Here is a 27,802-nt window from a genome sequence, read left to right on the forward strand (position 1 = left end):
GTATGTAACAGAATTGGGGCATCCCATGAATACTCTTTTAACAATGTCACAGATGCCTTTTGTTTGCAGCGCTGCATTTTGCACAGACTGGTGATAACCATCTGGAGCTTAGCTCTGGATGTGTCCCTTGTCCTTTATGATTTAAGTTCTGAGCGTGACTTCCTTATAGGTAAGTTTCTCTATTTAGTTTCTATCTATCAAAATCCAAATTCTTCATTATCTCCTGGAAAGTAAAGAGCAAATAGTAGTGGGTCTATTATCCGTCCACATCTGTGGCAGGCCTGTGAGATGTATTTTCACACTGCTTAATAATTTTCACATAATTTAACGATTTGGAATTATTTTGTTTTAAAGCTAGAAGACCTTAGGGAATATGTCCTCCAAAGCCCCTAATTGTACGTATAAGGACTGGGAGACCCAGAGATCTTACTTACCCAAGGTCACACAACTGGCTAATGTGGCCAGAAGACAGGGGCATAGAGAAGAGGCAAGACTGAGGTCTCTTTATCAGTGGAAAAAAGGATTGTTGTTTGCCCTTCGTTCTTGAAGAAGACCATGACAGCAGGAAGATGATGCCATGACTTGCAAGTGAATTGGATTTAAGTGAGGAAGGGCTGTGCAAGATCACCAGCCTCATTTTCTTCCCCGAAGCCATCTGGGTCCAGTGGGCAGATATAGATCAGTTTGACTGGAGATGGCCCCGGGGAAAAGAAAAAGGGAAGAAGTGAATTGGAAGTTGGATTTCAATAGGGAGCAACAGCCTATGACTTCATAATGCACACAGTTGGCGTATAGGTTCCTTCTAACATTAACATTTGCTACTCCTCCTCTCCTCCCATAACCATAAGTATCAATTATCAGGTTTGACAGTTATCAGAAAACTTTCCATTGCATCCTGGGCAGATGGTTTACCTCTCATTCACGTTACCACTCACAAAAACCTACATGATATGTCTCTTTTTCCTATGCCCAATAATTCCTACTATTGGTGGGTCCAGCTATGCCCTTAATGGAAAGGACCTTAAATTGATAATACTAGATATCCAGTGTTCACTGGCTCTTCTTTTTTCTCTGCTCACCTCATTCTATCTTCCTCCTTCTGATGCAGGTTTATACTTTTCTTGCCTCTGGATTTTTTTTTCTTGTTCATTTTTTCCATTCTTTGAAAAGGCATCAGGGCAGCTAGGTGGCACAGTGGGTAGAGCACTAGCCCTGCAGTCAGGAGGACCTGAGTTCAAATCCAACCTCAGACATTTACTAGATTTGTGGCCCTGGGCAAAACACTTAACCTCAGTTGCCAAAGGAAGGAAGGAAGTCATCTTACTCTACCTTCTATGTCAGAGAATAGAGAGAGATTTTTTGTCACCTTTTTACCTTTCCTAGCAGGGAGACTAACACTTTGTAAATGAATGGGTGTCTAGTTCAGTGTTTCTCAAACTTCTCCACAGTGACAGAGCCATTCAGTTTAAACAAATTTTGGTGCGATACCTCTAAAAATTATTATTTTTAATGCCTATTAATAAACATAAAGTTCATTTAAAAAACAAACAACTTGGAGGTGTTTTAGGGTTCCTTGCAGCACAGTTTGAGAAACACTGATTTAGTTATTACCTAATCCAAGTGACTGTTGAAGCTTTTGATCCTTTAAAAAATAGTCATCACTTTAGATGGGGCTTCTTAACTTGGGGGTCCATGAAATTGGATAGGGAAGAAAATTCTTTTATTTTCAGTAGGCCCTGGTTGTGCTGTGTATTTTATTTATACATTTAAAAACAATCTGAGGAGGAGTCTGTTGGCTTCACTAAACTGCCTAAGGTGTCCACGACACACAAAAAGTTTAAGCCCTGACTCCGATGATACCTCATCTCTAGGTGGACTGAATCACTTCATGGTTTCATCTAGCTCTTAAGTCTATGATCTTATCATCTTAGATCCATAATCTGCTGGGTAGAAACGGCATCAACTCTAAAGGTAAATTCTTTCTGATCTTCAAAATTGGGACCACACGTGGCTATCTCCAGTCACATGTACCTATCCAATCCTCTGTGGCTTTTTCAAAGGCAGTATCTATTAGTCCTGCAAGTTCTAGCCTAAAGAATTAAACTAGCAATGCTTAAACCAAGAAGCCTTTTTTATTTTGCACCTTTTAACTCATAAGAAAAGGCTAATCATTAATGAGGGCCTTCCAGGGCATGTGGAAAGTAGAGCAGAAACTGGAGCAAAACACGGTCACCATCCAAACAAGGATACACCCAGAGTCTGCAGAGAACATTGCTAGCTGGAGGAAGTGGGCACAAGCCCTGATTATCTCACAAGGGGCTTTCCCCAGGACTTGGAGCATCATTATACCAAATTCTTGCCACTCTTTGAGGAGGATTACCCCAAGCATCGGGGCAGCTCATGGCTACTAAACACCACCAGGTATTTTATAGGAGAAGGGGGCTTTCTTCCTAAGCAGAAGGAGAATTTTATAGGAGAAGGGGGCTTTCCTGTTTCTGATGTCAAAGACAGGCAAGTGCCAATCAGCATGGAAGATGGAGATATCCATTGTGGAAGATTCCCTTGTATATTTGAGAAGATACCAGGAAAGAGAAAGCCATGTCTTCTCGTAGGGGACAATCTGTTGTAAGAAGATAGGCCTAAAACACCAGAAGTATTTTTTTTCCTCCAGATTATCACACCATCCCTTGACTTAACTTTGGATTTTGGTTCTCTGTTGGTTGTTTTTGCCCCATCATTCCCAGTTTTAAAGTCATTTTAAGTAGAAGAAGCAACTGTGATTGAGTAAATCTGCAGTATCATTTCACCCCTTTCCTATCCATCTGTCAGTAAGGAAGCAGGGGTTCTATTCAGATACTCTCTCATTTCCTTTCCAGGCTGCACTCCTGACTTCCACAGGACTTTGTCCGCCATGCCGTAGTAAACTCTTCACCATGGAGGCTTACTCCATCCCTGGCATACTTCTCAATTGGAAGTCCCCTCTGACCCCGTGGCCACTCTTTCTCATGGGCTGGTTCCTCCCAGGAGGATGCCTGGGCCAACCCTGTTTTCATTCCTCTCCAAGCCGCGCTCCTGATTCTCCACCATGTCCCTGCATATCAGGGCATCCCTCTTCTCTCTCCTCCACCCCACTTTCAGCTTCCTTTTGTGTGTTTTTTTTTGTTTAATTGTTTTTCAGTCATGGCCAACTCTCCATGACCTCATTGGATGTTTTCTCGGCAGAGATACTGGAGTGGTTTCCAGCTCATCTTATAGACAAAAGAGACTGAGGCACATAGGGTTAAGTGACTTACCCAGGGTCATACATCTAGTATCAGAGGTTGGATTTAATTCAGGCTAGTACTGTATCCACTGCATCCCCTCCCTGCCCCTTTTATGGATTATCTTCCCCCAATAGAATGTATGCTCCTGGAGGGCAGACCTGCTTGTTTGTTTGTTTTTTAACCTGCTTGCATTTTTATTTTCAGCACTTACCACACTGCCCGGCATATAATAAGTGTTTAATAAATGCTCTTCACTTGACTTGAATTGACTCAGCCTTGAGCAGACTCTTGCTCTTCTCTCTTTTCTGTGTCTCAGTTTCTCCTTGTAAAGTTGTGCCCTCCTCGTATTCCCCAACCAATCCTATAAAGTGCTTTAAAGCTCTCAGATAACAACAACAATAATAATAATAATGATAGTTAACATGTTATCTATTATGTTATACAATATACAATATAATATATTAATAATATATATTTTATATAGTGCTTTAAGATTTACAAAGTACTTCACAAATTTTATCTTATTTTCTCTTCACAACAGCTCTAGGAGGTGGGTGATATTGTTAATCATCCGCATTTTAGACATGAGGAAACTGAGGCAGACAGATTAAGGTTGCTCATTGGTTCTCAAAGTGTGGTCTGTAAATCAGGGGGAGGGGGAATTTCCCTTTTTGGGCGTCCTTAAGGTCTATAATATTAGGATGCCATATGCATATTTAAATATTCCTACCTTTTCAACTACATATCTGTATGAGGCTGGAATTTCTTCATATGCTTCAGTCAAAACGACAACATCACAACAGATTGCAAGCAGAAGCAAAGATGAAAATCTTCTGTTGAGCCAGATATTAAAGAGATGTGCACAAATATGTAAAAACAATGCCACTCTTATCGCTAAATTTTTTTCTTTTATTTTGGAAAATATAGTGATTTTTCATTAAAATGTTAATTTATGTTAACATGTGGTAGGTACATTATTATTATTATTTAATAAATTAGTAGTTTTAAAATGTATCTGCTTTAGCATCTAACACAATAAATATCATTAGATATATAACCCACATAAACTAAAGCCTTTTGGGATCCTTGGTAATTTTTAGGAGTATAAAGTGGTTGATCCTGAGACCAAAAAGTTTGAGAATCACAACTGTGGAGTTTCAGATTAGACCACCAGTCAATGCACAAAGCCACACCATTCTGCTTTGCCAGTTAGCTAGCATTCCAGGAACCCTCCTATTTTGTTTGTAGGATAAAATGCCTATCCTATAATATGGAGGCTGAAAAAGATCCCTTTAATGTCAGTTTACAGAGTGAATTATACATGTTGTATTTGGGGGTGATGTTTTGGACCAAACCTGTGATTTTGTTAAGGGCCACACACCCACAAAGGGCCGTGGAATGATGATCCATGAGGGTGCCTGACTCACCAATTATAGAGCTGGTCTCAAACAAATCCCCATCCTTTCCTTTACTTCATTATCCCCCAACTCCACCTCCTCCCACTCTTGTGCAAGCTCCTGACCTCCACCGTTCTTTGCCAGGTGTGAGACCCTCAGGGTGGTTTAAACTGCCATGACCCAAGCACCTGCAGCAGCTGTGCAGGTGCTGTTGGGAAAATCCTTTTAAAAGGCAGGTAGTTTGGGGAGATATCTTTAAAGCTATGACAGCCATCAAAATAAGCTAAACTTAGAACCACGTATGTAGATGTAATTTATAAATGCATATAGGGGGTACATGCCCAACATTTTTTTTTTCTTACTGATGAGGGGACACTCTCAAAAACATCTGTGGATTACTAGTATAAAGAGTTTACCGTGAAGAAACTCCCTCTTGCCAATGCATATCTACAGCTGTTCTATACCTATATACTCTTCAAGAGTTGTCTAGGGCATTGAGAGGTGAGTCCCTTGCTCAGCCAATATGATCCAGAGGCCAGACGTGAGCCCAGCTAGTCCCTGGTTACTGTACCCTGTGTATAGGTGAAAACATATGCAAATACATGGGGAAAGCATTCCAAATTATCTCCTCATGCTTTTTTGGATTTTTGTTTTTGGCTCACTGACATAGGAGATTATATTTTTAGTACAAAAGGACTACATAAGTGTGAGCTGTGAGATAGAGGCTGACTTTCTGGCTGTCCAAAAATGACTAAGATCTTAAAAGAGTTAAGAGGAGGAGCAAGGGTGAAGCTAGGTTCCGTTGTGAGCCAAGTTCCGCATACGTGACAAAAACCAGATAGGCCAGTCTGAGGACCCCTGTTGATTCAGATGTTTTCCATTGCCTTTTCTCGGGCAGTCTAGGTTCCAGGTCTAGGATATTTTTGTTAAAAGTTGTATGATTGTAAATTACATTTGTAACATAGTTTGTTTGCATAAAATATACTAGTAAAATGTCTGCAAAGAAGGGGGCTCTGTGTGTGTGTGTGTGTGTGTGTGTGTGTGTGTGTGTGTTTAAACCAAACCCCTTGTACCCAGCTTGAATCGGTGTTTAGAGGGCCTGAGGAAGACCATTTGTTGTTTCTTTCTGGGAAGCTGTGGTTTTTCTCCACTTTCTTCCCTGACTGATCCGACTCTTGCCCCTCTTAAATTTATTGCATGTTTTAAATCTGATGCATTTGTCTGACTGTGAAGCTTCCTTTGCAACTCTGTCTTGTCATCCACGAGTGTTACTTGTGCTCGGCATGAACCATTCTCAATGTCTCACATTGGTCTTAACCCTGTCAATGCAGAAGTCACACATAGTCATTTTAGGAGAGCAGGTGATATGCCTAGGCATCTACAGAGCTATTCCAGAGTTGTATTTAATCAGAATCGATTCTGGGACCACTGAGTCCTCTCTGTGTGAGGCCTTCACTACTCCCCCATAGCTGCTAATGCCTCTCTTCCCCACCCCAAATATTACCTCATATTTATTTCTTATATAGTTTTATGTGTTAACCTACTCACATGTTTCTGTCCCTATGGAATGTAACCTCCTGGTTTTAGTTTTAACTTTGTATCTCTAGAGACTGGCACACAGTAGGTATTTAATCAGTGCTTGTTGACTCTATGATCTGACTCACTGTTGGACAGACAGATGCAATGTTCTGCAGCTCCACTTAATGCATAGTTGCCTTCCCACAGTTTTTGTGCTTCGGGTAGATAGATAAAACATTTATTAAGGGCTAGGTACCATGCTAAACTCAGGGGATAGAAAACCAAGAAAACGAGACAATCCCTACTTGCGAGAAGTTTATGTTCTGCATGTTTTAAATCTGCTCCACTTGTCTGTGAAGCTATGTTCTAATAGGAGGACCGAACATAAAAAGTTGAAAAGTAGAGGGAGGAAACTCAAGGAAGGCGAGGTTGCCCTCAAGGAGGTGGATCAGTCTGTGGGGTAAATTGAGGTGAGAGTGAAGTGGCTGTGTCTGGGGCCCCCAATAAAATGGCAGTTCTGCCTGAGGATTCTCCAGTATGGGATGTGGAGGCATCTCCAGTTGGGCATGAGAGTACAAAGCATCATCCTCTAAGAGAAGGAGCTGGTCCGTTCTAATAGAAAGAGTGAGGACCTTTTTGGTAGTTTTTTTTTCCTCCTCCATAGAACAAGTTCGTGTTATCTAGATCTAACTTCCCTAGTCTCTCCTCTCCGAAGTACCCTTTTGCTTTTTGTGAGGGTTGAGGGGAAGCCTCCCCCCAGCTCCCTTCTTGCATCCATATTCCCCAGTTCTTGGCTGAACCAAGAAAGTAGTGCGGGAGGGGATAGGCCAAGCTCCAAAGGCAGCAGAAAGAGAAGCAGACATTTTTCTCAGTGTCACTGACTTAACATGTTGAAAATTTCCCTGGTGCCACTGCACAAATCATACATGAATGCTTAATGGCAATGCCTAAGGGGCAGAATGAAGTGCCAGCATCAAAGTCAGAGTTCCTCACTCCCCTGGGAGCTGGGTATATTAAGCTGTTAGAATGCCCTGCCTGGTGGTAGCTTTGCACCAGTATAAACTTGGTTACCTTAATGTTAAGGTTAATGAGTTCTAACCTGTGAAAGGACAGTCTGATAATTGATTCAGTCACCCAATTAGTGCCCTCACTCCAAATCTCTTTCCTCCCCTCCTTAGTATGGGGAGATTGGAGTGTCCTCAGCTGATTTCCTAATAGCCTCCTTTTAAGCCACGCATAAAGCCTCACTGGGTTCAGACCATTTCTTGCCTTTCCTTTGGAGAAAAATGAGCAATTGTTTTGTTTTGTTTTTTTTCTTTTTTGCTTCTCTGCAATTCCTGAGCTCCAAAATGTTTGTTCAACTGTGTCAGTAACTTTCTAGTCTCTTTACCGAGACAAAGTCAGATAATTTCTGCCCATAACATCTAGCTATTGCATTGAACTATGGGAATTAGGATTCCGGAATGGGCTTACCAGACTTCCATCAGGGATTTTGTGTCATGGTGCTCTTTGGTCAGTCATCTAACATTGATTAAGCACCTACTATGTGTCAGGCTGTATGCTAACCGGTATCGTAAAGCCTATGTAACCCCTTCTCATGATAATGATTTTGAAACAAAATAAAATACATGGGAATACAGAGGAAACCAATTATATTAAAATACCAAATATACTAAAATATGTAAAATGTAAAAAATAAAAAAGCTTGCAGATGCCAGATTAAAAATATTTCCCTGGTTTAGAGAGGTTCAGGTTCTCTTTAAAATGTTGCCAAGTGGTTATCAGAAATGAGTCAGAGCTCAGTATGAAGTCAACTGCTCTGTTTCTTCTCCTGTCCTTGCCCTTAGGAAAATATGGACTACTCTAGGAAAACAGATTAAATGCCTTTTGGCATTGGCTGACCTTGCTTTGAGAAGTTAACATTGAAATTGAGGTACATGATAGGGCAGTTAAGTAGCACAGTAGATAGAAGAGGACTCATATTCCTGAGTTTAAATCTGGACTCAGACACTTACTAGCTGGATGGCCCTGGGCAAGTCACTTGACCTTCTTTGCCTCAGTTTCCTCATCTGTAAAATGGAGATGATCATAGCACTTACCCTCCAAGATTGCTGATGATAAAATGAGGTATTTGTAAAGAACTTAGCACAGTGCCTGGTGCAAAGTAGGTACTATATAAATGCTAGCTCTTATTAGCAGTTAGTAGTAGTAGTAGTAGTTTTGTTGGGTCAGAAGGCATGCACTGTTTAATAGCTTTTTGAGCTTAGAGTTCCTAATTGCTTTCCAGAAAGACTAGACCAGTTCATAGTTCTACCGGCAGTGTGTTAATGTACTTGTTTTCTCACAGCCTCTCCATCATGTCTTATTTTCCATTTTTGTTAACTTTTCCAATGTGATGGGTGTGAGGAACAATCTCAGATTTTTTTAAGTTTGCATATCTCTATTAGTGCCTTAGAACATTTCTTCATGTAGCTATTAAGTGCTTGGCTTTCTTCCTCTGAAACTGCCTGTTGCTATCTTTTGATTGTTTATCAGTTAGGGAATGGCCTTTATTCTTATAAATTTGAATCAGTTCCTTTCTTTGCTCCTTAATGTTTAGCACAGTACCTGGCACCTGGTATAGGAGCTTTACATGCCAGTAAGTGCTTATTGACTGACTGACTGACTGCAGTGAGACCTTTATCAGAAAAAGTGGCCGCAAAGATTTTCTTCCTCCACTAACCTTGTTTCTCTTCTAATTTTAGCTACATTCATTATGTGTGTGTGTGTGTGTGTGTGTGTGTGTGTGTGTGTGTGTGTGTATTTGGTCTAACTAAATATCTTTCTCCTCCTGTCAATCCTTTGGGTTCCAACTTTCTGTCACTGATCCTATGACATTTTCCCATTATGTATCTGTTGAATCTGCAACTATTAAAATTCTATTTTCTTGTAAAACTTCAACTTATCTATCACCTACTGCCATAGGCTCTAATTCTGCATATGTATTTTATCTTCTCTACTTTATTTTATCTCTGCAAGTTCCTTAAGACCTCCCCTGCCTTATGAATTTTTATATCCCTCGCAGACCTAAGCACAGAAGAACCTTTCACACAGTGCCCAGTGAGTGTTTGTTGAGTGAATGGATAAATGGAACTAACACACGGGTTTTGATATCTTGAAATTAAATTCATGTCTTTGAAACATAATTGTTGTTTTGGTTATTCAGTCATTTCAGTTATGTCACATTCGTCAGGACCCCATTTTGGGGTTACTTGGCAAACATCCTGGAGTGGCTTGCCATTTCCTTCTCCAGCTCATTTTATAGTTGAAGAAACTGAGGCAAACATGGTTAAGCAGCTTTCTCCGGGCCGCTCAGTTTGTAAGTGTCTAAGGCCAGATTTGAACTCAGAAAGATATCTTGGTGACTCCAGGCCAACGCTCTGTCCACTATCCTACCTAGCTGCCCCTGAAACAGAATTACCTATAATAAAAATCTGATATAGCATAATTAGCCCATACGGAGGCTGATGACTTCCATTTGACTTCTTACATGAAAATACTTGTTGGCAGTGTACTATATGTAGCCTGCTTACATCTACCATGCATCTTTCCTTTGCCCTTTGGGTAACAGCAGTGTGGAGTCTTTAACATTCCATAATATGCATATTTAATATTCCATAATATGCAATCCTAAAACATCACCAAGATGGTGATGAAAAGATGGGGCTTTGTGTCAGGGAAAAGGCTGGAATGAGTGAAAATGCTGTCTAGCTCTGTTTCCTCCTGTTCATTTCCAGTCCATTTGCATTGAGTATCAACAATATACCAAATTACTCAGTATTTAAATGCTTACTCTATGAGACCAATGTAGCAACATGTGGCTAGCAGCTGTTGTGGAGGTGAAAGACCAACACAAGACCAACAACAAGAAGATGCCTACCACAGGTTCTTTGATCTGCTTTTCTAAGAAAAGCAACTTTAAGGGGTTGATAATCTCAGTTTAATTAAACATACATATACCATTCACTTAGTTCAGGGGGAAAAGATCAGCCCCCTGAACTTCAAGGCAAAAACAAACAGAAATTACAAACACCAACAGACAGACCTTGTCTGATTCAAATCACTTTTCATAGTTACCAGGGAAGTATTGATGTCTGGGTTTTCAAGGGGGGTTGGGGGGGGTTCTTTTAACAATGGCTGCCCAGAGTCTCTTCAAGTCACACAACACTCTTCCAGTGAGTGAGAGCCCCCAAACAAAACATCTGGGTTTCTAAAAAGCCAGGGGGCTCCTTAACAGCTACCCAGAGTCTCCATACCAACACTTTTCCAATGAGTGAGAGCCCCAAGCAAAATGCTAACCTCTATGTTTATATATCCTGTTCAGGCCAGGAAGCATTCGCACCTAATCAGCCAAAGGGTGTGGGCCTGGGGCTTTGCACCTAGTAAGGCTTAATCAAAGGTACTTGATTACTTTAGCATCCTAGAAGAGAAAACAGTAAAAAAAAAAAAAAAAGTCCCACCCTAATTACTGTAACAGACCATAACTAAGAAAGTAGTATATGAACATATTAAAAATATTAAGATATTAAAGTTATTATTCATAATAGCTAATAATCTTCTGATCTGGTCCTCTAGCTTTTGCCTTAGGACTGTGATCTCTTGACTAGTATGAATTTTCCACATTTATTTGGCCCCAGACCTCACCATTCCTACTTGGCAAGCCAAGACGGTGCCTAGATGCTCCCACCTCTGACCAGATCTTCTAGTTCTACCTTTGGGCCATGCTCTCCTTATTCATAAAATTTTACTATATTACACTCCCCACAATCCCCAGGATACTGTGTCCTCCCCACTTTCCACTTCTTTCTCTGAGAACAGTAATTGAAACAATAATCTATCATTCTCGTAAATGGCTTATCATTCAATTATCCCACGGCTCCATTGTCCTTCCCCTGTGAACTCCTAGCTCATAATATCCCACCCTGGCCACCACTCCCTTATTGGTGTTTTCATCCCCAACTGGAATGTAAAGCCCCTTGAGGATACAGACTGTGTAGCTTTTTGTATTTATATGTCCAACTTAGCATGGCTTCTGTCAGATAGACAGCATTCACTCTCACTCTTTTCACTCCTTCTTCTCGTTACAATGACCTAGTACCTCATAAATGCTTCCATGAACTGCAAGCATTATTGGACTGAGCCAAAGTCATAGATATTACATATTGTCTATTTAATAGTCTTTGTGCATTAGTTACAGCTCTGCTTTAGTTCCGTATGTCACTTTGATATATCTCCATACCCTATTTCAGCCACAGTCTCGTATCTACATGTCCTCATCCCTCTTGCTTACGCTATAGTCGCAGCTGGGGGCACAGTAGATAGAGCACCTGGCCCAGAGGCAGGATGGAGTAAGTTCAAATACTTACTAGCTTTGTGACCCTGGGCAAGTCACACAACCTCTGTTTGCCTCAGCTTACCCAACTATAGAATGGGGATATTAACAGCACTCATCTCCCAGGGTTGTTTTGCAAATCAAGTGAGAGAATATTTGTAAAGCATTGAGTCCAGTGCCTGGCACATAGTAGGCATTATATAAATACTTATTCTCTTCCCTGCTTTAGTGTTAGGTTGATAAAGTAAGTTGGCTTGGGAAATGGCATGACTACGTCACACTAACCCTCTTCTTTCCTCATCATCTTCTTCTTCTTCTTCTTCTTCTTCTTCTTCTTCTTCTTCTTCTTCTTCTTCTTCTTCTTCTTCTTCTTCTTCTTCTTCTTCTTCTTCTTCTTCTTCTTCTGCTTCTTCTTCTTCTTCTTCTTCTTCTTCTTCTTCTGCTTCTGCTTCTGCTTCTGCTTCTGCTTCTGCTTCTGCTTCTTCTGCTTCTGCTTCTTCTGCTTCTTCTGCTTCTTCTTCCCTTAAACCACTGTAACTACGCGAGCAGTACTACACTGCACATAGACATAAACTTGGTGTCTAGACCCTTATGTATCTCAATCTAGGAAGAGAAAACAGAACTCTAGACAGCCCCTCCTTAAATATAATGACTATTCAAGGCTTTTGTAATTTAGCTATAATAATTTATTATTAATTTATATCATTTAGCTATAATTTGTAATTTAGCTAAGTATTCAGTGAGTTCTGGCAGTAAAACATATTATATGCAATCAAGGAGGCTATATGTTGTAAAAGGTTATGTATTATCAGAAAGACACAACTACAAGGAGTCTGTTCCGAGAAGGCGCTGGGTTTGAGAGGGGGAGGGAAGAGAGATGGAGTGGTTTCTTAGGTTGAGGTTTTTAGGATTTCAAGTGTATTCATTTTCCTTTGAAATACCTTTATCACCACTAGCCTACCCTCAAAGGAAAACTAGCACCCTGGTGGCAAATGGATCCAGAGATCAGAGGGATGACAGGAACAAAGTTTGTCCATAGTCAGTAAGCATGTAAGTGCCTACTGCATGCCAGACAGCAGGCTAAGTGCTAGAGATAAAAATATGAAAAAGGAAAGGCGGTCCCTGCTCCCAAAGAGCTCACAGTCTAATGGGGGAAGACAAAACGCAAAAAGAAACTGGAAAAAAACGGGGGCAGGAGAAGCCTTTTAAAGGAAACAAGAAAATAGGCATAGAGAAATAGACATTATAAACCATCAGAAACAAGACTGCAAAAATAAAAGAATCATCAGTGACTGGAAGTGTTGTCTGTGCCCCTAATTCCATTTTCCCATAAGCTCTGTAGTTTTAATTGTGAGATTTTGTATGGCGCAATGGTTTTGGGAATGCATGTTTCCTTATAGCAGAACTGACTGTACTTTATTAAATGAATTAATCAAAGTCATTATTCCTCTTAATCTGTTCTGTTTCAGGGAAGAGTCCTTCCTGGACTGATCAGGCCTCGCAGTTTTTAGAAGCTGGTTAGGCTTTTGATAGGGATGTTATGAAACGATCTTGGTATTAGACCTTGGTTTGTTGATAGTTAAGTAAATACTGATAATTTTCGTCATTCGGAGTAGACTCTGGACTAAAGTGCCCTCCCAGCATTGTCATATACAACCAAAAAAGGCAAAAAAGGGGGGTTGGGTAGTTTGGGGGATGCTTCCATAGTAAGGAACAAATTTTATCCATCTTTTTCTCTCACACCATGCCTTTCAAATATGAAAGGAGCTCAGAAAGTTTGTTGAATGAATGTTGTCTTGAGCAGAACAAAACTGTTTTTCGGGAATGTTATATGCCTGTAGATAACCACAGGCACGTATTAAAGTTATTGGGTCTAACTCTGACCATCTTAGGAGGTGCTTCAGTTTTAGATCCATCCATCCAATCACCCGAGTTCAGCCTTAAGGCCTCTTTGCCCTGATAGTATAAAAAAAGTCTTTTTAATTCTACCCCTCTCTTGCCTGATGGATCAAGCATTTGGATTCAAGCACTTATTAAATGTTTACTAGGTGCTAGACTTTTCACTGAGTGCTGGAGATAGAAAGACAAAAGGGAAAGTCCTTGCTCTTAAGAAGCTTACGTTTTAATGGAGGAGACAACATAAATACACACATACACACATGCATGCACATAATACATACAAAATGAATAAAAGGTAGTTATGGAAGTGAGACAGTTGCCGCAATGGGCTTCAGGGGTATCTAAGTGGGGCAGTGGGTTGAGCACTGAGCCTGGAGTCAAGGAGACCTGAGCTCAAATATGGCCTCAGACACTAATCGTATGACCCTGGGCATATTGTCTACCTCAGTTTCCCTACCTGTAAAATTTGGATATTATGGAGATAATATATGTAAAGCACTTCATTAATAATGGTGTCCAGCCCAGTAGGGAAGCAGTCCTCCCACTGTACTCTGCCATTTGTCAGATTGTATCTTAAGTACAGAATCAAATCTAGAGTAGCACCTCTCAGAAGAGACATAGGGTACAGCTAGATCAGAATAACTAGAATGGTAAAGGCAATTCAAAACAGTGTCAAGGAAGGTCTGGCTGAAAGAACTGGAGATGAGAAGACTTAGAGAGACCATAACTCAAGCCATCAAATATCTGCAGTGCTGTCCTGGAAGAGGGAGGAGCAGACTTTTTCTGCTTAGCTTTAGAAAGGACAGAATTCTAGGACTAGTGGGTAGATGTTACAACAGGGAGGAGGAGTGGGAGTAGGTAAATTTTGGCCCAACAAAAGGAGAAACTTCCCAAGGATTGAAACTGTAAAAAAGCAGAATGAGCAACCTGGAGATGTAATGGATTTTCAGTTGGAGGCCAGATGACCCCTTGGGTATGTTGTCTTTGTGGTTCATGCTTTGAATGTGGCACATCAAGGAGGTATATGTTGGGAAAGGTTAGAGGAAAACAGCCTTTGAACATAATTCTTTGGAATCATGGGTTTTGGGGGGGGTTGGTTAGGGTTAGAGGTATCTTAGGCTGAACTTTGGATAGACATTTGGATTTAATGATTTCACGTCTCTTCTAATTCTGCAATTCTCAAATTGTTGTATCTGAGAATGTTATGTGACCAATGAAACAATGCTTTTGTAACCCTTCCATTTCTTGGAATTTGTTCATCTCATTTTTGAGAATATCATGTTCTTCTCAAGATAGTTGTGATTGAGTCGTTTTTTTCAATTGTGTCTGACTCTTCATGACCCCATTTGGTGTTTTCTTGGCAAAAATACTGGAGTGGTTTCCCATTTCCTTCTCCAGCCTATTTTACAGATAAAGGAAACTGAGGCAAAAAGGTTTAAATGACTTGCCTAGGGTCGCACAGCTAGTAAGTATCTGAGGCCAGATTTGAACTGAGGAGGATGAGTCTTCTTGGCTCTCTACTCTATTCACCACACCACCTAGCTGCCCTCTTGAGCTAACATCTCTTTATATGGAAAGCTAGGATATAGCATTTTACTTATCCTTTCTCTTAAACTCTTGAAAATCCATTCACCCAAAGTCTAGGACGTCCACAGATGATGCCTAATATTCTCCTCATAGGCTCCAAGATGATGTCATCATATCTTTCCAAGTTTCTCATCATTTTATTTTCACCTCTAGTTCCTACTTTCATGCTGGTCAGAATCGGTTCCAAAACAGCTGCTTTTTTTTTTTCTTATCTTTTATTCTGCATTTTGACAAAGGAAATCATTATTGAAGCTTGCATTGGTTGGTTCCAGGAGAAGTACAATAGAGCATAATTTTCCACAAGTCCATTTTATTTTCTATGTCTTTTGCCCTTCAGCTTGTTCAGTTTGAGTGCCCAGATTCACTAGGCCTAAGGCCTTCCAAGGCAAGCCTTTCTATAATGTCAGACAACAGTGAATCTTCAGTGTTTTCTTGATTATCAGCCCTGATGTATCTACCCAGATTACCCAGATAGATATGCAACTAGTATAATTGCTTCCTAACTTTAGGTAACATCACAGCCCACCCACCCATCCCTTTTTATGGGAAAAAAAATTATAAAACTTACAAAATTTGTAAGAAATATGTCAAACTCTTGTCACATTTTTCATAAAACAGCCTACACAAATAATGTTGAACTTTTATTTAAGTACAATTAAGAATTTTTCCCCATTTTTATAATACAAAGATCTCAAACATATAATAAAAATAACCCAAGATAATATAAAGTATCGCTGTGCTGCGTTCACTGCCATAGAATTAGCAGTTAATCAGGTTAAATCTTTTCATAGAAGGCAGGAAGGAGAAATGTATGCTCAGACATTTTTAATTTTAATCTCTAAAATAGATTAACATTTTCCCATCACTTTCTGAAATCTGGACGGTCAACCAAACAACACATCAAACCCTGATTTTTGTCATTTACTCATGCAAATATTCACACTGAAAATTTAGCAGTCTGCCTTGAGAGCTAGTTGGAGCTGGGTCCAGCACACACCTCCAGAAGAGGTCCAGAGGTATCAAACTTGCAGGCTACATGGGGCCAGCAGAACTCCTGGGAGTGCTACCTAAGTCAGATTAAAATGGGATTGGGAAATGTTTAACAAAAATGCAGAAAAAACCCCAAAACAACCCAGATATTTCTTGGTGCTTTTCTAAGTCAGTATGAGCCCTGTAGGGATCCGTTTCCATTTCAGTTTGACACCACTGATCCTGGCCCAGTATTTTGAAGTTGAAGAGAAATAAGACTGGGAGAGATTCAGTGAGATCCCAAGGTCACAACACATATAATAAGTAATTGGCAAAGCCAGGATTTGAACCATGATGCCTCTTCAAGACAGGGGATAAAACACAGTAGTGACTGATAGCCCCTTGGTCGTTTAGGTTTCTGCAGGGCATCTCGAGTCAGGGTGGGAAAGCTAGATGGCCATCTCCTATTTCCAAGTGGTATGTGTCAAAGGACTTAAGCTGTCTGGGCCCAGGTAATTCCCGTACTTACTGAGGAATAAAATAACTGGGAGCTGTTCGAGGTAGACTGTCACTGTGGTGAGAAGAGCTGATTTATTCGGGCCCATAACTAACCTAGGCACCAGCTCTATAGTAGGGTGGGAGCATCCAGTTGACTTTGGGGTCCACCAAAGCTCCAAGTACTAAGGGTTATAGCCCAGTTTGCCTGTGGTTGGGACCTCTGCCAAGAACAAAAGAAGCACATGTATAGAGTCATATGCACCCAGACTGCAGGAAGAGAGGAAAGATTCAGCAACTTGTTCCCTGTGTAGGGGTCTACTACCCACCCCCCAATAAGAACATGCTTCCATTCTACCACCCTTTACCTTACCCCTGCCATTTAAGATGAATCTGTGGTTTTAGATTCACTTTTTATTGTCTTCATCTTGAACTTTTCTTTGGAAAAAAATGGATATATTTGTCAGCAGTTGTACTTGAAAATATCCACTATTTTTACCCACTGCTTTGCACCCTTCTTTCTCCGAGGTTCTAGCGGAAGGGGGCATATGTCCCACAGTTTGGAAAAGCAGTTAGTAGACTCGTAATTCAAATAGAAGAGATGCTTAGCTATTATCTTCCAGAAGGCCTTCTGAAGAAATCTGACTTTCTGCCACTTTCTCTCACCTATTAGAGTGGGCAAAGCAGTAGGATGGCAATCAGAGTCAGAAATAGGCATGATAAAAAGGAGAGTCGTGATGCCTCTCCTACCTCAGGGCTGGAAACCAAGCCCTGAGAACCTGACCCTTTCTGACCCCACCCTGGGGCTCATTCTCCTGGGCCCGACTCTTTCCCCCTTCCTGCCTTTCTACTCCTGGTTCTCTGATTCTCAGGTCTTTAGTGGTCCCCGGTTCCTCCTGAATTCCTGCTTCACTCACCCTTTCTATTTTTACCCATCCTGCACACACTGCCCATCAGGATGTCTCTATTCATTGTGATTTATTGTTTAACCTGTGCTGGGCAGTTTGTCATATCCCAGAGAGCACTGGACTTGAGAAGACTTCCCCTTATTTAGTATGTAGTCTTGGGTAAGTTCCTTGATCTCCTTGTCCAGAAAATGGGGAGACAGCTTGGCCTAGTGAGTAGAAAGGTCAGAGAAACCTGAGTTCAAGTCTCCCCTCTAACACATATTGGTTATGTGGACACATACTAAGCAGGTAAGTCATATAACTTCTCAGAGCACTAGGGAACACCTTTAAAAAATTAACAATAATAATAATGTTCATCCTTCGTTCTTGAAGAGGAACAATGATATCACAAGGGTGATATAATAATAGTAAATTTTATTGATATCCTTTGTTTTCTTCATGCTCTAAATTACCTCCTGTTTCTCTACCCCAACCCCTCATAGGGAGTCATCTCATATATCATAGAATTACTTTACTATTATAAATTATAGATTAGTTACAAATCTGCATTTGAGAAAGAGCGCATTCTGCCCTATATCAAGGAAATGACGGGTTTGGCGGGGGGGTGGGGGGGAAGAGAAAATAATATTTTACTAAATCTATCCCAGGATCAGAAACTATGCCCTGCAGACCTGATGATTTCTGATTGGTGAGCGCCTCCTCCTGGGGTCCCACTATTCAGCCTGTTAGACTCCTAATGTTAACTGAAGTAGGGGTCTGTCTGTGATTTAATTAGTGGAGGTACTCCCTTCACAGATGCAGATTGTAAACACATCCCCCACCTCCAGAGACTTGATCTTTGAGGGTTGCCAAGGCTGAAAAATTCATCACTTTGTGGCCAACATAATGACGATTCTCCCCAGACTTAGCCAGATTGGTCCTCAGACAACAGGAAGACGCTTTGGTTACAAGGCCAATGCTCAGGTCTTCCCAGCTTGGCTAGGACTTAGCAGAGCTCAGTCACCAGAGTCATTTCTTTGCCACGATGAGTAATTAGAGGGTTTTAGTGGAGAGTGGCTGAGTTTTAGTTCCAAGACATAAATGGCCAAACATCAGAGAAAAGAGGAAAGCCTCCTTTCTTTACCTAGTACAAGGTGCAGCCCAAATGGAATTTGTAAATAGTCAAAGGTTGGCCTTGACACATTGCCACATCAGGTCCAATGGTCCCCAATATCCGCACACTCCCCTAGGACATCCCTCCTCCTTATACTTGGGCACTACCCCCCATCACTCCTTGCCCCACCCCCTCTGTGCACACAAAAGTGTTCCAGAATCCTCTGCCTTCCTTCTTTCCACCCCGCCCCCCACCCCCCAGCAAAAAAAAAAAAAAACCAAAACCCTTCTTCCTTCCAAGCAGCTGGCTTAGGAAGGTGTTATAAAGAAAGCAATCTGATTAAACTAATTTACCCTTTCACAGTAATATGAAGGACTGATAGACCCCAATCCTCCCAGAGCCATTTGCATTTTTAAAAGAGGATCCTGATTAGCCCAAATGAAGCTCTAATTGGGAGAATTTCAAGCAGTCTTAGTTTAAGCAGTTGGGGGGAGATCTGTTTGGGCAGGGATGCCAACGTACAGGTCCACCAGCTCTGCCTAGGGTCCACTCTCTTGGGTTATTTCTATCTGTCATACCTTTTCTGTTTCTTAAAACCATAGATTCTCTAAAAGTTCCTGGTTTTTTCTATCCCACATTGACTTCTATGACAGTAAGAGCTTGGCATGATAGGCTGGGAGGGGAGTGATGTTGTAGATAGAGGATATTGTTGTTCAGTCATTTGTGACCCCATTTGGGGGTTTTCTTGGTTTTCTTGCCATTTCCTTCTCCAACTCCTCTTACAGATGAGGGAACTGAGACAAATGGGGTTAAGTGACTTGCCCGGGGTCACACAGCTAGTAAGTGTCTGAGGCCAGATTTGAAGTCAGGAAGATGAGTCTTCCTGATTCCCAACCCAGTGATCTAGCTGCCCAGACAGGATACTCTGCAGATAATATCTATGAGGTTGTCTGCTAGTTAAGTCAATAAACATTTATTAAGCTCTTAGGTAGCCAACTCTGAGTATACAAAGAAAGATGTACTCAAGGTTCTTACATTCTAATGGAGAAGGCAATTTGCAGAAGTATGACATATAAGATATAGTCTACAAAAATGGAAAATAATTGCCAGTGTACTGAATTGGGGTGGGGCACCGAAGGGGAATACTTCTGGCCACTTCAGTTTCGGCTGGCGTGGCGGATTTCTACCAACGAAGGTTTTACTTGCCACTTATACAAAGGAACTTCAGTGTTTGAGGTCTATTTTGAAAAGACCTTGAAGTTTTTCTAGTCCCCCGTCTCATCGTCATCCCTTTTAATAAAAGAGCTGACTAGGGTTGTCTAGACTGAAATTCACTAAGGCATTTTTTCCTGTGTTTTGAGAAGGGCACCACCCAGTTCCAGGTGAATTGATACATGGAATGTGGTTATCAGCAGCAAGCTGAGGGCAGTATAGCAGCCACCACCGGGATTCAAGCAGGGGGAAAAGGTGGTTAGAGAAGTCAGTCTTATACATACGTTCCCAAAGTGAGCAATACTGCCCCTTGGGGTGTGGAAATGAGCGGGGGGGGGGGGGGGGGGGGGGGGCAGTAGTAGCCTCAGGTGCAATTGGGGTGGGCACTGAATAAAAATAAGGGGGGAAGTAGAAGCATAAGGAAAGAAGAGAAGAAAAATTTTAAATTTCATCTGTTGTGTAACAGTAAACGTCGGAGTGATTACATTACTTTCCAAATAAACACACAAAATGTGAGTTATAACCGATCATTGGTCAGGTCCACCAACAGGTCTTAACAAGCAAGTATTGGCAGGCAAACTTGTCACACATTGTCCAGAAGTCCAGCATGCGTCAGCAGGAGTATGTGTGTGTAATGACTTGTTTACGATACGATACTATGCAGTTACATGAGGCAATATTGCTTCATCAAAATTTTAATGCAGGAAAAAACCCACAAATTTACAATAAATTATTAAATTTAAGATTTTTTAATTTTAATTTTTTTAATGGTGGAAATTTCAAAAAAAAACATTAAAAGGTAAAGAAAATAGTTTTCCGGGGGTGCTGAGTAATTTTTTTTTTTTTTTTGAAAAGAGGGTGATGGGCTAAGTACTTTTGGGCACCACTGCTATAGAATCTTGTATGGACATTTGGGTTTGGGCAGTGAGATGTCATTGAGTGCTAAAATAACTCTCAGCTCATTTGGGTGTCTGAATTTTGTGAGCTATAAGGGCGAGCTGGGCAAGGCTTTTTTGCTATGCTAAGAAAACTAATCAGATTGAGGATTTTCTCAGTCACTTGGTAATGGGTTTTGTGGCGTGGTGGTTGTTTGTGTGTTTTTTAAATTCACTTAATCTGTGGTCTGAGACAAGCTGTGTGTTGTAACAGGACAAGATTTTTTTGCCCAAATTGGAAGCTGATAATGTTTTCTTACCATTTCAGAGCCATCATTGTTAGGAATGGAGAAATCATCCCCATGTCTTCAGAATTCACGCCAGAGACGGAACGCCAGCGGTTGCAATACCTGGTAAGAGTCAGACTTGATTGGGTTCAGCAGAGGGACTAGAGGCTCTGTGCATCCCCTCCCCCGCCTTGTGTAAGGGAGTATGAGCATGTATTGCCTATATAGCAAGGAGCCCCAAACCGGCAGATGTTTTCTGGTGTTAATGCTTCCTCGTGCACCTTCTGCCTGGAAAAAGCTTGTTGGCTTCGCATAAAATGATGTGATCCAACCCACCTCCATGGTGATTAGTGTGACCGATGCCTTTTCTTTAATTTTTTTAAATATTAAAAAAAATTAGTGTCCTTTGGGATCTATGTGCATGTTTATATCTGTCATTCCCTGATATACTCCACATTGAACCCTCCCTAGTAAGAAAGGAAAACAGTTCAGCAAAACTGGGTGGCTGACAAAAGCAGTCACATCTCATAGTGTATGCGCCATTCTGTACCTATAATCCCCCACCTCTACCAAAGGGAAAAATTTGCGTTTTATCAGAACTGTCCTCCAGAACTAAATTTGATCAGGGCATGTTAATCCGATTTCAGCTGCCTGTTGGCATTGCTTTCTTCCTTTGCTCTGTGTTACTTGATTCCGGTCTTACCATGTTTCTCTGAATTCCTCAAATTCATTTTTTCTCTTGCACCACAATAACATTGTGTTACATTCACGTACCACAGCTTATTTAGCCATTACCCAATCAAAGGGCATCCATTTTTGGTTCTAGCGTTTTGCTGCCACAAGAGTTGATACTCTGAATATTGTAGGCATGTGTGGGACCTTTCTCCCATTAACCTCCTTATAGCCTGTGCCCACTTTCATGCCCCAGGTTCTTATACATTTAATTTGCTCAGAGGTCATGGACACTTTAGTGACTCTTTTCATTTAATTGCAAATTGTTTTCCTGAGCACTTGGAACAGTTGACACCTCTACCAAGTATTGATGACTTATCGTGAGAAGTAGGATTTTCTCTCATCTGTGGCCAGTATGTTATAAGCTGGAAGGGGAAAAAAACTTATACATTTGAGACCTTCCCTGTGGCCCACCACTCTCTTACCCAAATAAGGGCATTGGAACTCTTAGTAATAGCATGGAAGAGAAGATTTCTGCCCTCTCATTAATACTATAAATCTCTTCTCCCTGACTCTCAACTCACATATTATTAATTTCATTAATTAATTAACACGCACCCTTTCTTCATCCACTCATTTGACACTTGGAAGACGCATTTGGGGAGACCTGGGGGACAGATTGCCTTGTGTCCTTTGAAGCACTGACCCATGAACCTTTTTTAGGAGAAGGGATAGTGAGGGGGAGACTGCCCTGTGAAGGGATATTAGATTTCTCAGAGCTTTTCTATTTTGTTCTCAGATTTTATTTTTCTTTCCTAAGATGCTCTTTATTGCCCCCAAACTCCCAGGACAAAGATTTCTTTAGGGCGGCTTCTTTTGGACACTCCCAGAAGGAACGCCGCTGTTAGTCTGAGTAGTAATTCTCAAATTATAGAACCAGCTGTTTCCTGTCTGTACAGCTAGGTGGCGCCACAATGCATAGAAGACCTGAATTGAAATATGGCCTTAGACATTTATTTACTAGCCTTGTGATCCTGGTAAAGTCGTTTAACCTCTGTCTGCTCCATTCTCCCCATCTGTTGAATGGGGATGGTAACAGCTCCTACCTCCCAGGGTTGTTGTGAGGATCAATATTTGTAAAGCACTTGCCAAAAAACACTATAGAAATCCAAGCCGTCATTATTATTTATCGTTTCTTTGTATTTTGACTTTGAGTGACGTATATTGTGGTTGTTCGGTCATTAAGTCGGGTCTGACTCTCTGTGACCCTGTGGACCCTACCGTCTATGGGGTTTTCTTGGCAAAGACGCTGGAGTGGTTTTCCATTTTCTTCTCTAGTGGATTGAAGCAAATAAAGGTTAAGTGTCTTGCTCAGGGTCACACAGCTAATACATGCCTGAGGCCAGATTTGAACTCAGGTCTTGCTGACTCCAGACCTAGTGCATTTATCCATTGAGCTACTAGCTGCCTCCAGGAGTAGATAGGGTAGCCCATACATACATGCATGCATGGATATATTTGAATCGGCTGTTTAGAAACTACATCTGTAGACCTACAAGCACTTGACATACTCTAAATTCTTCCACGATTAGAGTACTTCCCATGTTGTTCAGAAATCCCCACGTCGCTCTCCTCTGAGCAGTTGGGCCAGTAAGTTGGTCCGGTTAGAAATGGAATGCATAAACATCCTGGTTTTCCACTTTTTTGTTCCAACAAGGATTGGTCATTTGTTAAGAGGCTGTGCCTTGAAACTGTCAAGTCCAACTAGGGCATTCATGTTGCAGAAGTCCTTGCCTCTTCTACCTAAATCTTTGCTAAAAAAATAAAATAATAAAATAATGATAAGTGAGGTCATTAGGAATGCTAGCAGGTTTGTAGCAAAGAAGAAACTTTAAAAGAATCGAAAACAATGAGAAGGAAATTTGGTCTAGGTTCTTTCTGTTTTTATTTTGTTTTATAAAATGTTATGGCTGCAAACAAGGAAAACAGCTTATAGGATGTGACAATAACTTGGAAAGACATAAAAATTCCAGTCAACACAGTGACCATCCATGAACCAGAGGACCTGTGATAAAGCATGGTATCCACCTCCTGACAGAGAGATGACAGACTGAGAACACACAATGAGACATAAATTGTTTGGACACAGTCAATGTAGGAATTTGTTTTGCTTTACTGTATGTATTTGTTGCAAGAGTTTTCTTTTTCTTTTTCTTTTTTTTTTTGTCCAATGGAGGGTAAAAGAGAAAATAAATTTTTGAGTGAGAAAATATTTTAAAATATTTTATATTAAATATTTAATTGTTATGTATTATATATTAAATATTTAAATATTTTGGTCATTTCTCCTTAAACTTTTCCTACATTGAACCCTCCTTTTTAAAAAAATAGTATTTTCCCCCAGTTATGTGTTAAAACAATTTTTTTTAAGTTTTGAGTTCCAGATTCTATCCCTCCCCTCCCTCCTTCCTGATATGGTAAGCAATCTGAAATAGATTATACATTTGCAGTCATGTATAACATTTCCATATTAGTCATTTTGTACAAGAAGATTTAAAGACAGGAAGGAAGGAAAGAAAGAAGGAAGAGAAAGAAAAGAAAATGAGTATGTTTCAGTCTGTATTCAAACATTATTAGTTCTTTCTCTAGAGGCAGATAGCATGTTTCATCATGAGTCCTTTAGGATTATCTTAGATCATTGTATTGTTGAGAATAAGTCATGCACATGAACTCTTCTTTTTTGGGGTGGGGTGGGTTTTGAGTGACTTGCCCAGGGTCACATAAGCTAGTATGTGTCTGAGGCCAGATATGAACTCAGATTCTCCTGACTCCAGGGCTGGTACTCTATCCACTGTGCCATCTAGCTGCCCCAACTCTCCTTCCTAATGAAGAAGATCGTTTAAGCAAAACCACCCTCTTGAGTGACTGCATCAGTTAGTGTATACTCCATTCTGTGACTATAGCCCCCCACCTCTCTCCTAAGAGGAGAGGAGCACTTCACCATCAGTTCTTCAAGACTGAGATTGGTCATTACAGTTCACCAGACTATGGCTACCTTTTGGTGGTGTTTTCATTTATATTGTAATCATTGGATTTATTATTTCTCCTGATTCTGCTTGCTTCCTTCTGCATCAGTTCTTATGAATCTTCTGTGGGTTCTTTTCCAGCTCAACCACCCACTAGGTATAGAACTCCAGGCAATTCAGTTAACCCCTCTGGGTTCGGATTTCCATTTTTAATAAAGTAATAATGTTGGCCACAGCTTAATATTCATAAACATTGCACACCTACCATGGTGCCTAGCACATATGACAGTAGATATAATAATAGACCAGCTCTTGATTGTCTATCCAATTACATATCATAGTCTGGACCAGAGACATATTACTGTATTGAACCTGTATACTGTACTCTAAGTATGACAAGCCTAACTCTGTCTTCAAAGTTTGGGATGTGGATGTAGTGTAAATGAATGAACACATGATTGAGTGACTATATTTGGTCATTTGAGTAGCCATTGGAGCTACATTAAGCAAATGTACACACCGTGATTTGTAATTTCCTATTTGACTCCACTGGTCTGACTAAAATACCACTAAAAAGTTAAACATTTATTCCCTAGTCACTGATTAGATCACATTTTATTTTTATGACATGGTGGAAATAGCGTTGAGATTTCAGAATACCCAGGTATTTCTTTCTCTCTCTCTCTCTCTCTCTCTCTCTCTCTCTCTCTCTCTCTTTTAATTGTCCTTTACTGGGAACTGTCAGAAATTCAAAGACTGCTTACTCTGGGTAAATGATTAGTGATTTCGCCAAAAATACAACGCATGGAATTTAGAATTCAGGGAATTTGCATATGAAACATAATAGATCATAGATTTAGAGCTTGGCAGAGTCCCATTAGAGGCCATCAGATCCAACCTCAACATTTTATGGAATCTATAAAATACGAATCATATCACAGCATAGAATCAGTGAAATAAATGAAGAAACTGAGGCTTTATAGAGATAATGTGATTTGCCCAGAGGCACACAGCAGCTGAATATTTTGAAGCCTTAGTGATGGTTGTTCCTGGAATGCAAAATCCAAATTTTTCAAACCATTTCATGTGATAAGGTAATTTGTTTCCTGGCCTCCTTGGATGTTCCATTTGGATCTGTGTGAAAGTCTGATCTTAGCTGCTTTTCAGGCAAAAGGACTAATTTAGCAAGGCTATAGATTATGACTTCATTTTGGTGAATGTGGCATGTGTGTGGTCATGGGGGCTTCCATTGTCTTACCACCTTGGCAGATCACTTCTTTTTTATATTTTTATTTAAATTTTTTAGTTCCATATTCTAGCCTTCCCTCCCTCTCATGCCCCCTCCCTAAAACGATAGTCAGATGTAGATTATATATGTGGAATTATGTAAAACATTTCCATATTAGTCATTTTGTATAAGAAGACACAAGGAAAGAAAGTGAAAACTAGCATGCTTCAGTCTTTATTCAAACAACATCAGTTCTTTCTCTGGAGGTGGATAGTATGATTTATCATGAGTCCTTTGATTTTGTTTGGGCTCATTGTATTGCTGAGAATAAGTAAGTCATTCACAGTTCCTCATCAAACAATATTGCTGTTAACTGTGTTCAATGTTCTCCTGGTTCTGTTCACTTCACTATGCATCAGGTCATGTAAGTCTTTCCAGGTTTCCATCCTGCTTGTCATTTCTTACAGTACAATAATATTCCATCACAATCATAAACCACAGCTTGTTTAGCCAGTCTCCAATTGATGGGTATCCCCTTCAATTTCCAATTCTCAGCCACCACAAAAAGACTGACAAATCACTTTTTTTTGTTTCTGTCCTTTCCTTCTTTTTTTATCTTTCCTTCTCCCTCACCCCCCTTAAAAAAAAAGACTAGGTCTTCCCATCTCACCCAGGCTTGAATAAAGGGGCTATTCATGGGCCCAGCCAATCCCTCTACTTATTAGGAGCTTTGACCTGCTGCATTTCCAATTTTCCCATTTCCCCTTTCCCCCAGGAGCTCACTACATTAATGCCAAATTTAGGACAGGAACCCAATTATCTTAGCCCATGGCAGCTCAGAATTCTCTAGCTCAGGAGATCCTCCAGTCTCCAGTAGCTCGTATTATAAGTGTATGCGACTGTACCTGGAGGAAGGAAGAAAGAAAGAGGAAGGAAGGAGAGAAGAAAGACTATTATTTCTCATCTCCCCACATTGATCAAGTAATAATATATTTTGAGGTCACCCAACAAGCTAGACCAAAGGAGGTTTTTTTTTTTTCTCCTTTAACAGAACCATGACTTTGCAGAGGCAAGAAACAACTCTGGAGAAATAATTAGTCCTGGCCTACGGCCTTTAGTTATATTGGGCTTACCCCCATCTGGTTTTGTAGTGTTTTATGTGCCCATTGAAGAACATGACTTAAACCTCACCTGTCTCTGTTTCAAGGTGACAGTCGGGACCCAGTCCCTAGTCTGGGCGCTTTGATAGCTCTGAGGTGGGAAAGTAATGGCTTTCGTCTGTTGGGTTGAGACATATTTATAAACTCTGATTTGATTACATTAAGATGTGCCAGTATCATCAAGCTCCAAAGAGTGCTTCCATCCCAGCAGAATAATCCGAGCCTGCAGCTGTTTTTCATCAAGGCCAGTGTACAGAACAGATGAAAGTTGGTTTCACATGCACATTTAATACACATAAGTGTAACGTCATCTGAAGTGGTTCCTTGCAGTGTCCTCAGAAGTACGGTTTTAGATTCTGTGTCTGTAAAACAATTTTGTTGTCTTCCTGTTTTTCCCAGAGCCGGGTCCCGGAAAGGGCTTCAAGAGAGCAGCCACGAGTCAGCCTCTTAGCTCTCTGTGATTCTTCATGCTCAGTAGTGACTTAGGAAGAGGGTCCCTTAAGCCCGAACCCTGCTTTAAAGATGGAGTGTAGTCGCGAGATGAACTGGCCTCCTCCCTACGTTCCACTTAACCTTGAGAGATAGTTGTTAAACTGAGTGAGCCTGGCTTCAATCAGGAGGCGTGATGGCAGAGCTTTATCTTCTCTTTGCTCTTAAAAGAGCAGTTCACAGTGTGATGGAAGATTAGACTCCACTTTTTGTGTCCCCCACCGCAATCCCTCTTCTCCCCCCCCTTTCTTCCATTCCATAAAACTGCGCAAGTCTAAAAATATTCCAATAAAAAGGCAATGGGGGAAAAACCAACAGATACCTTTTTCATATCTACCGTGAGTCCTGTTTTT

At 40.7% G+C, this 27,802-nt stretch overlaps 1 protein-coding gene across 1 annotated transcript in view; it reads left to right on the forward strand.

Moving 5' to 3' along the window:
* PPM1H (protein phosphatase, Mg2+/Mn2+ dependent 1H) overlaps positions 1-27,802 on the forward strand; it is a 317,942-nt gene that overhangs the window by 197,350 nt on the left and 92,790 nt on the right. The window contains exon 5 of the mRNA XM_036760023.1: positions 20,916-21,000. Coding sequence (XP_036615918.1) covers positions 20,916-21,000 — 85 coding nt within the window. The remainder of the gene's footprint in view (positions 1-20,915; positions 21,001-27,802) is intronic.

The sequence above is a fragment of the Trichosurus vulpecula genome, chromosome 5 (assembly GCF_011100635.1).
Source record: "Trichosurus vulpecula isolate mTriVul1 chromosome 5, mTriVul1.pri, whole genome shotgun sequence".
In the NCBI taxonomy this organism is placed as follows: domain Eukaryota; kingdom Metazoa; phylum Chordata; class Mammalia; order Diprotodontia; family Phalangeridae; genus Trichosurus; species Trichosurus vulpecula.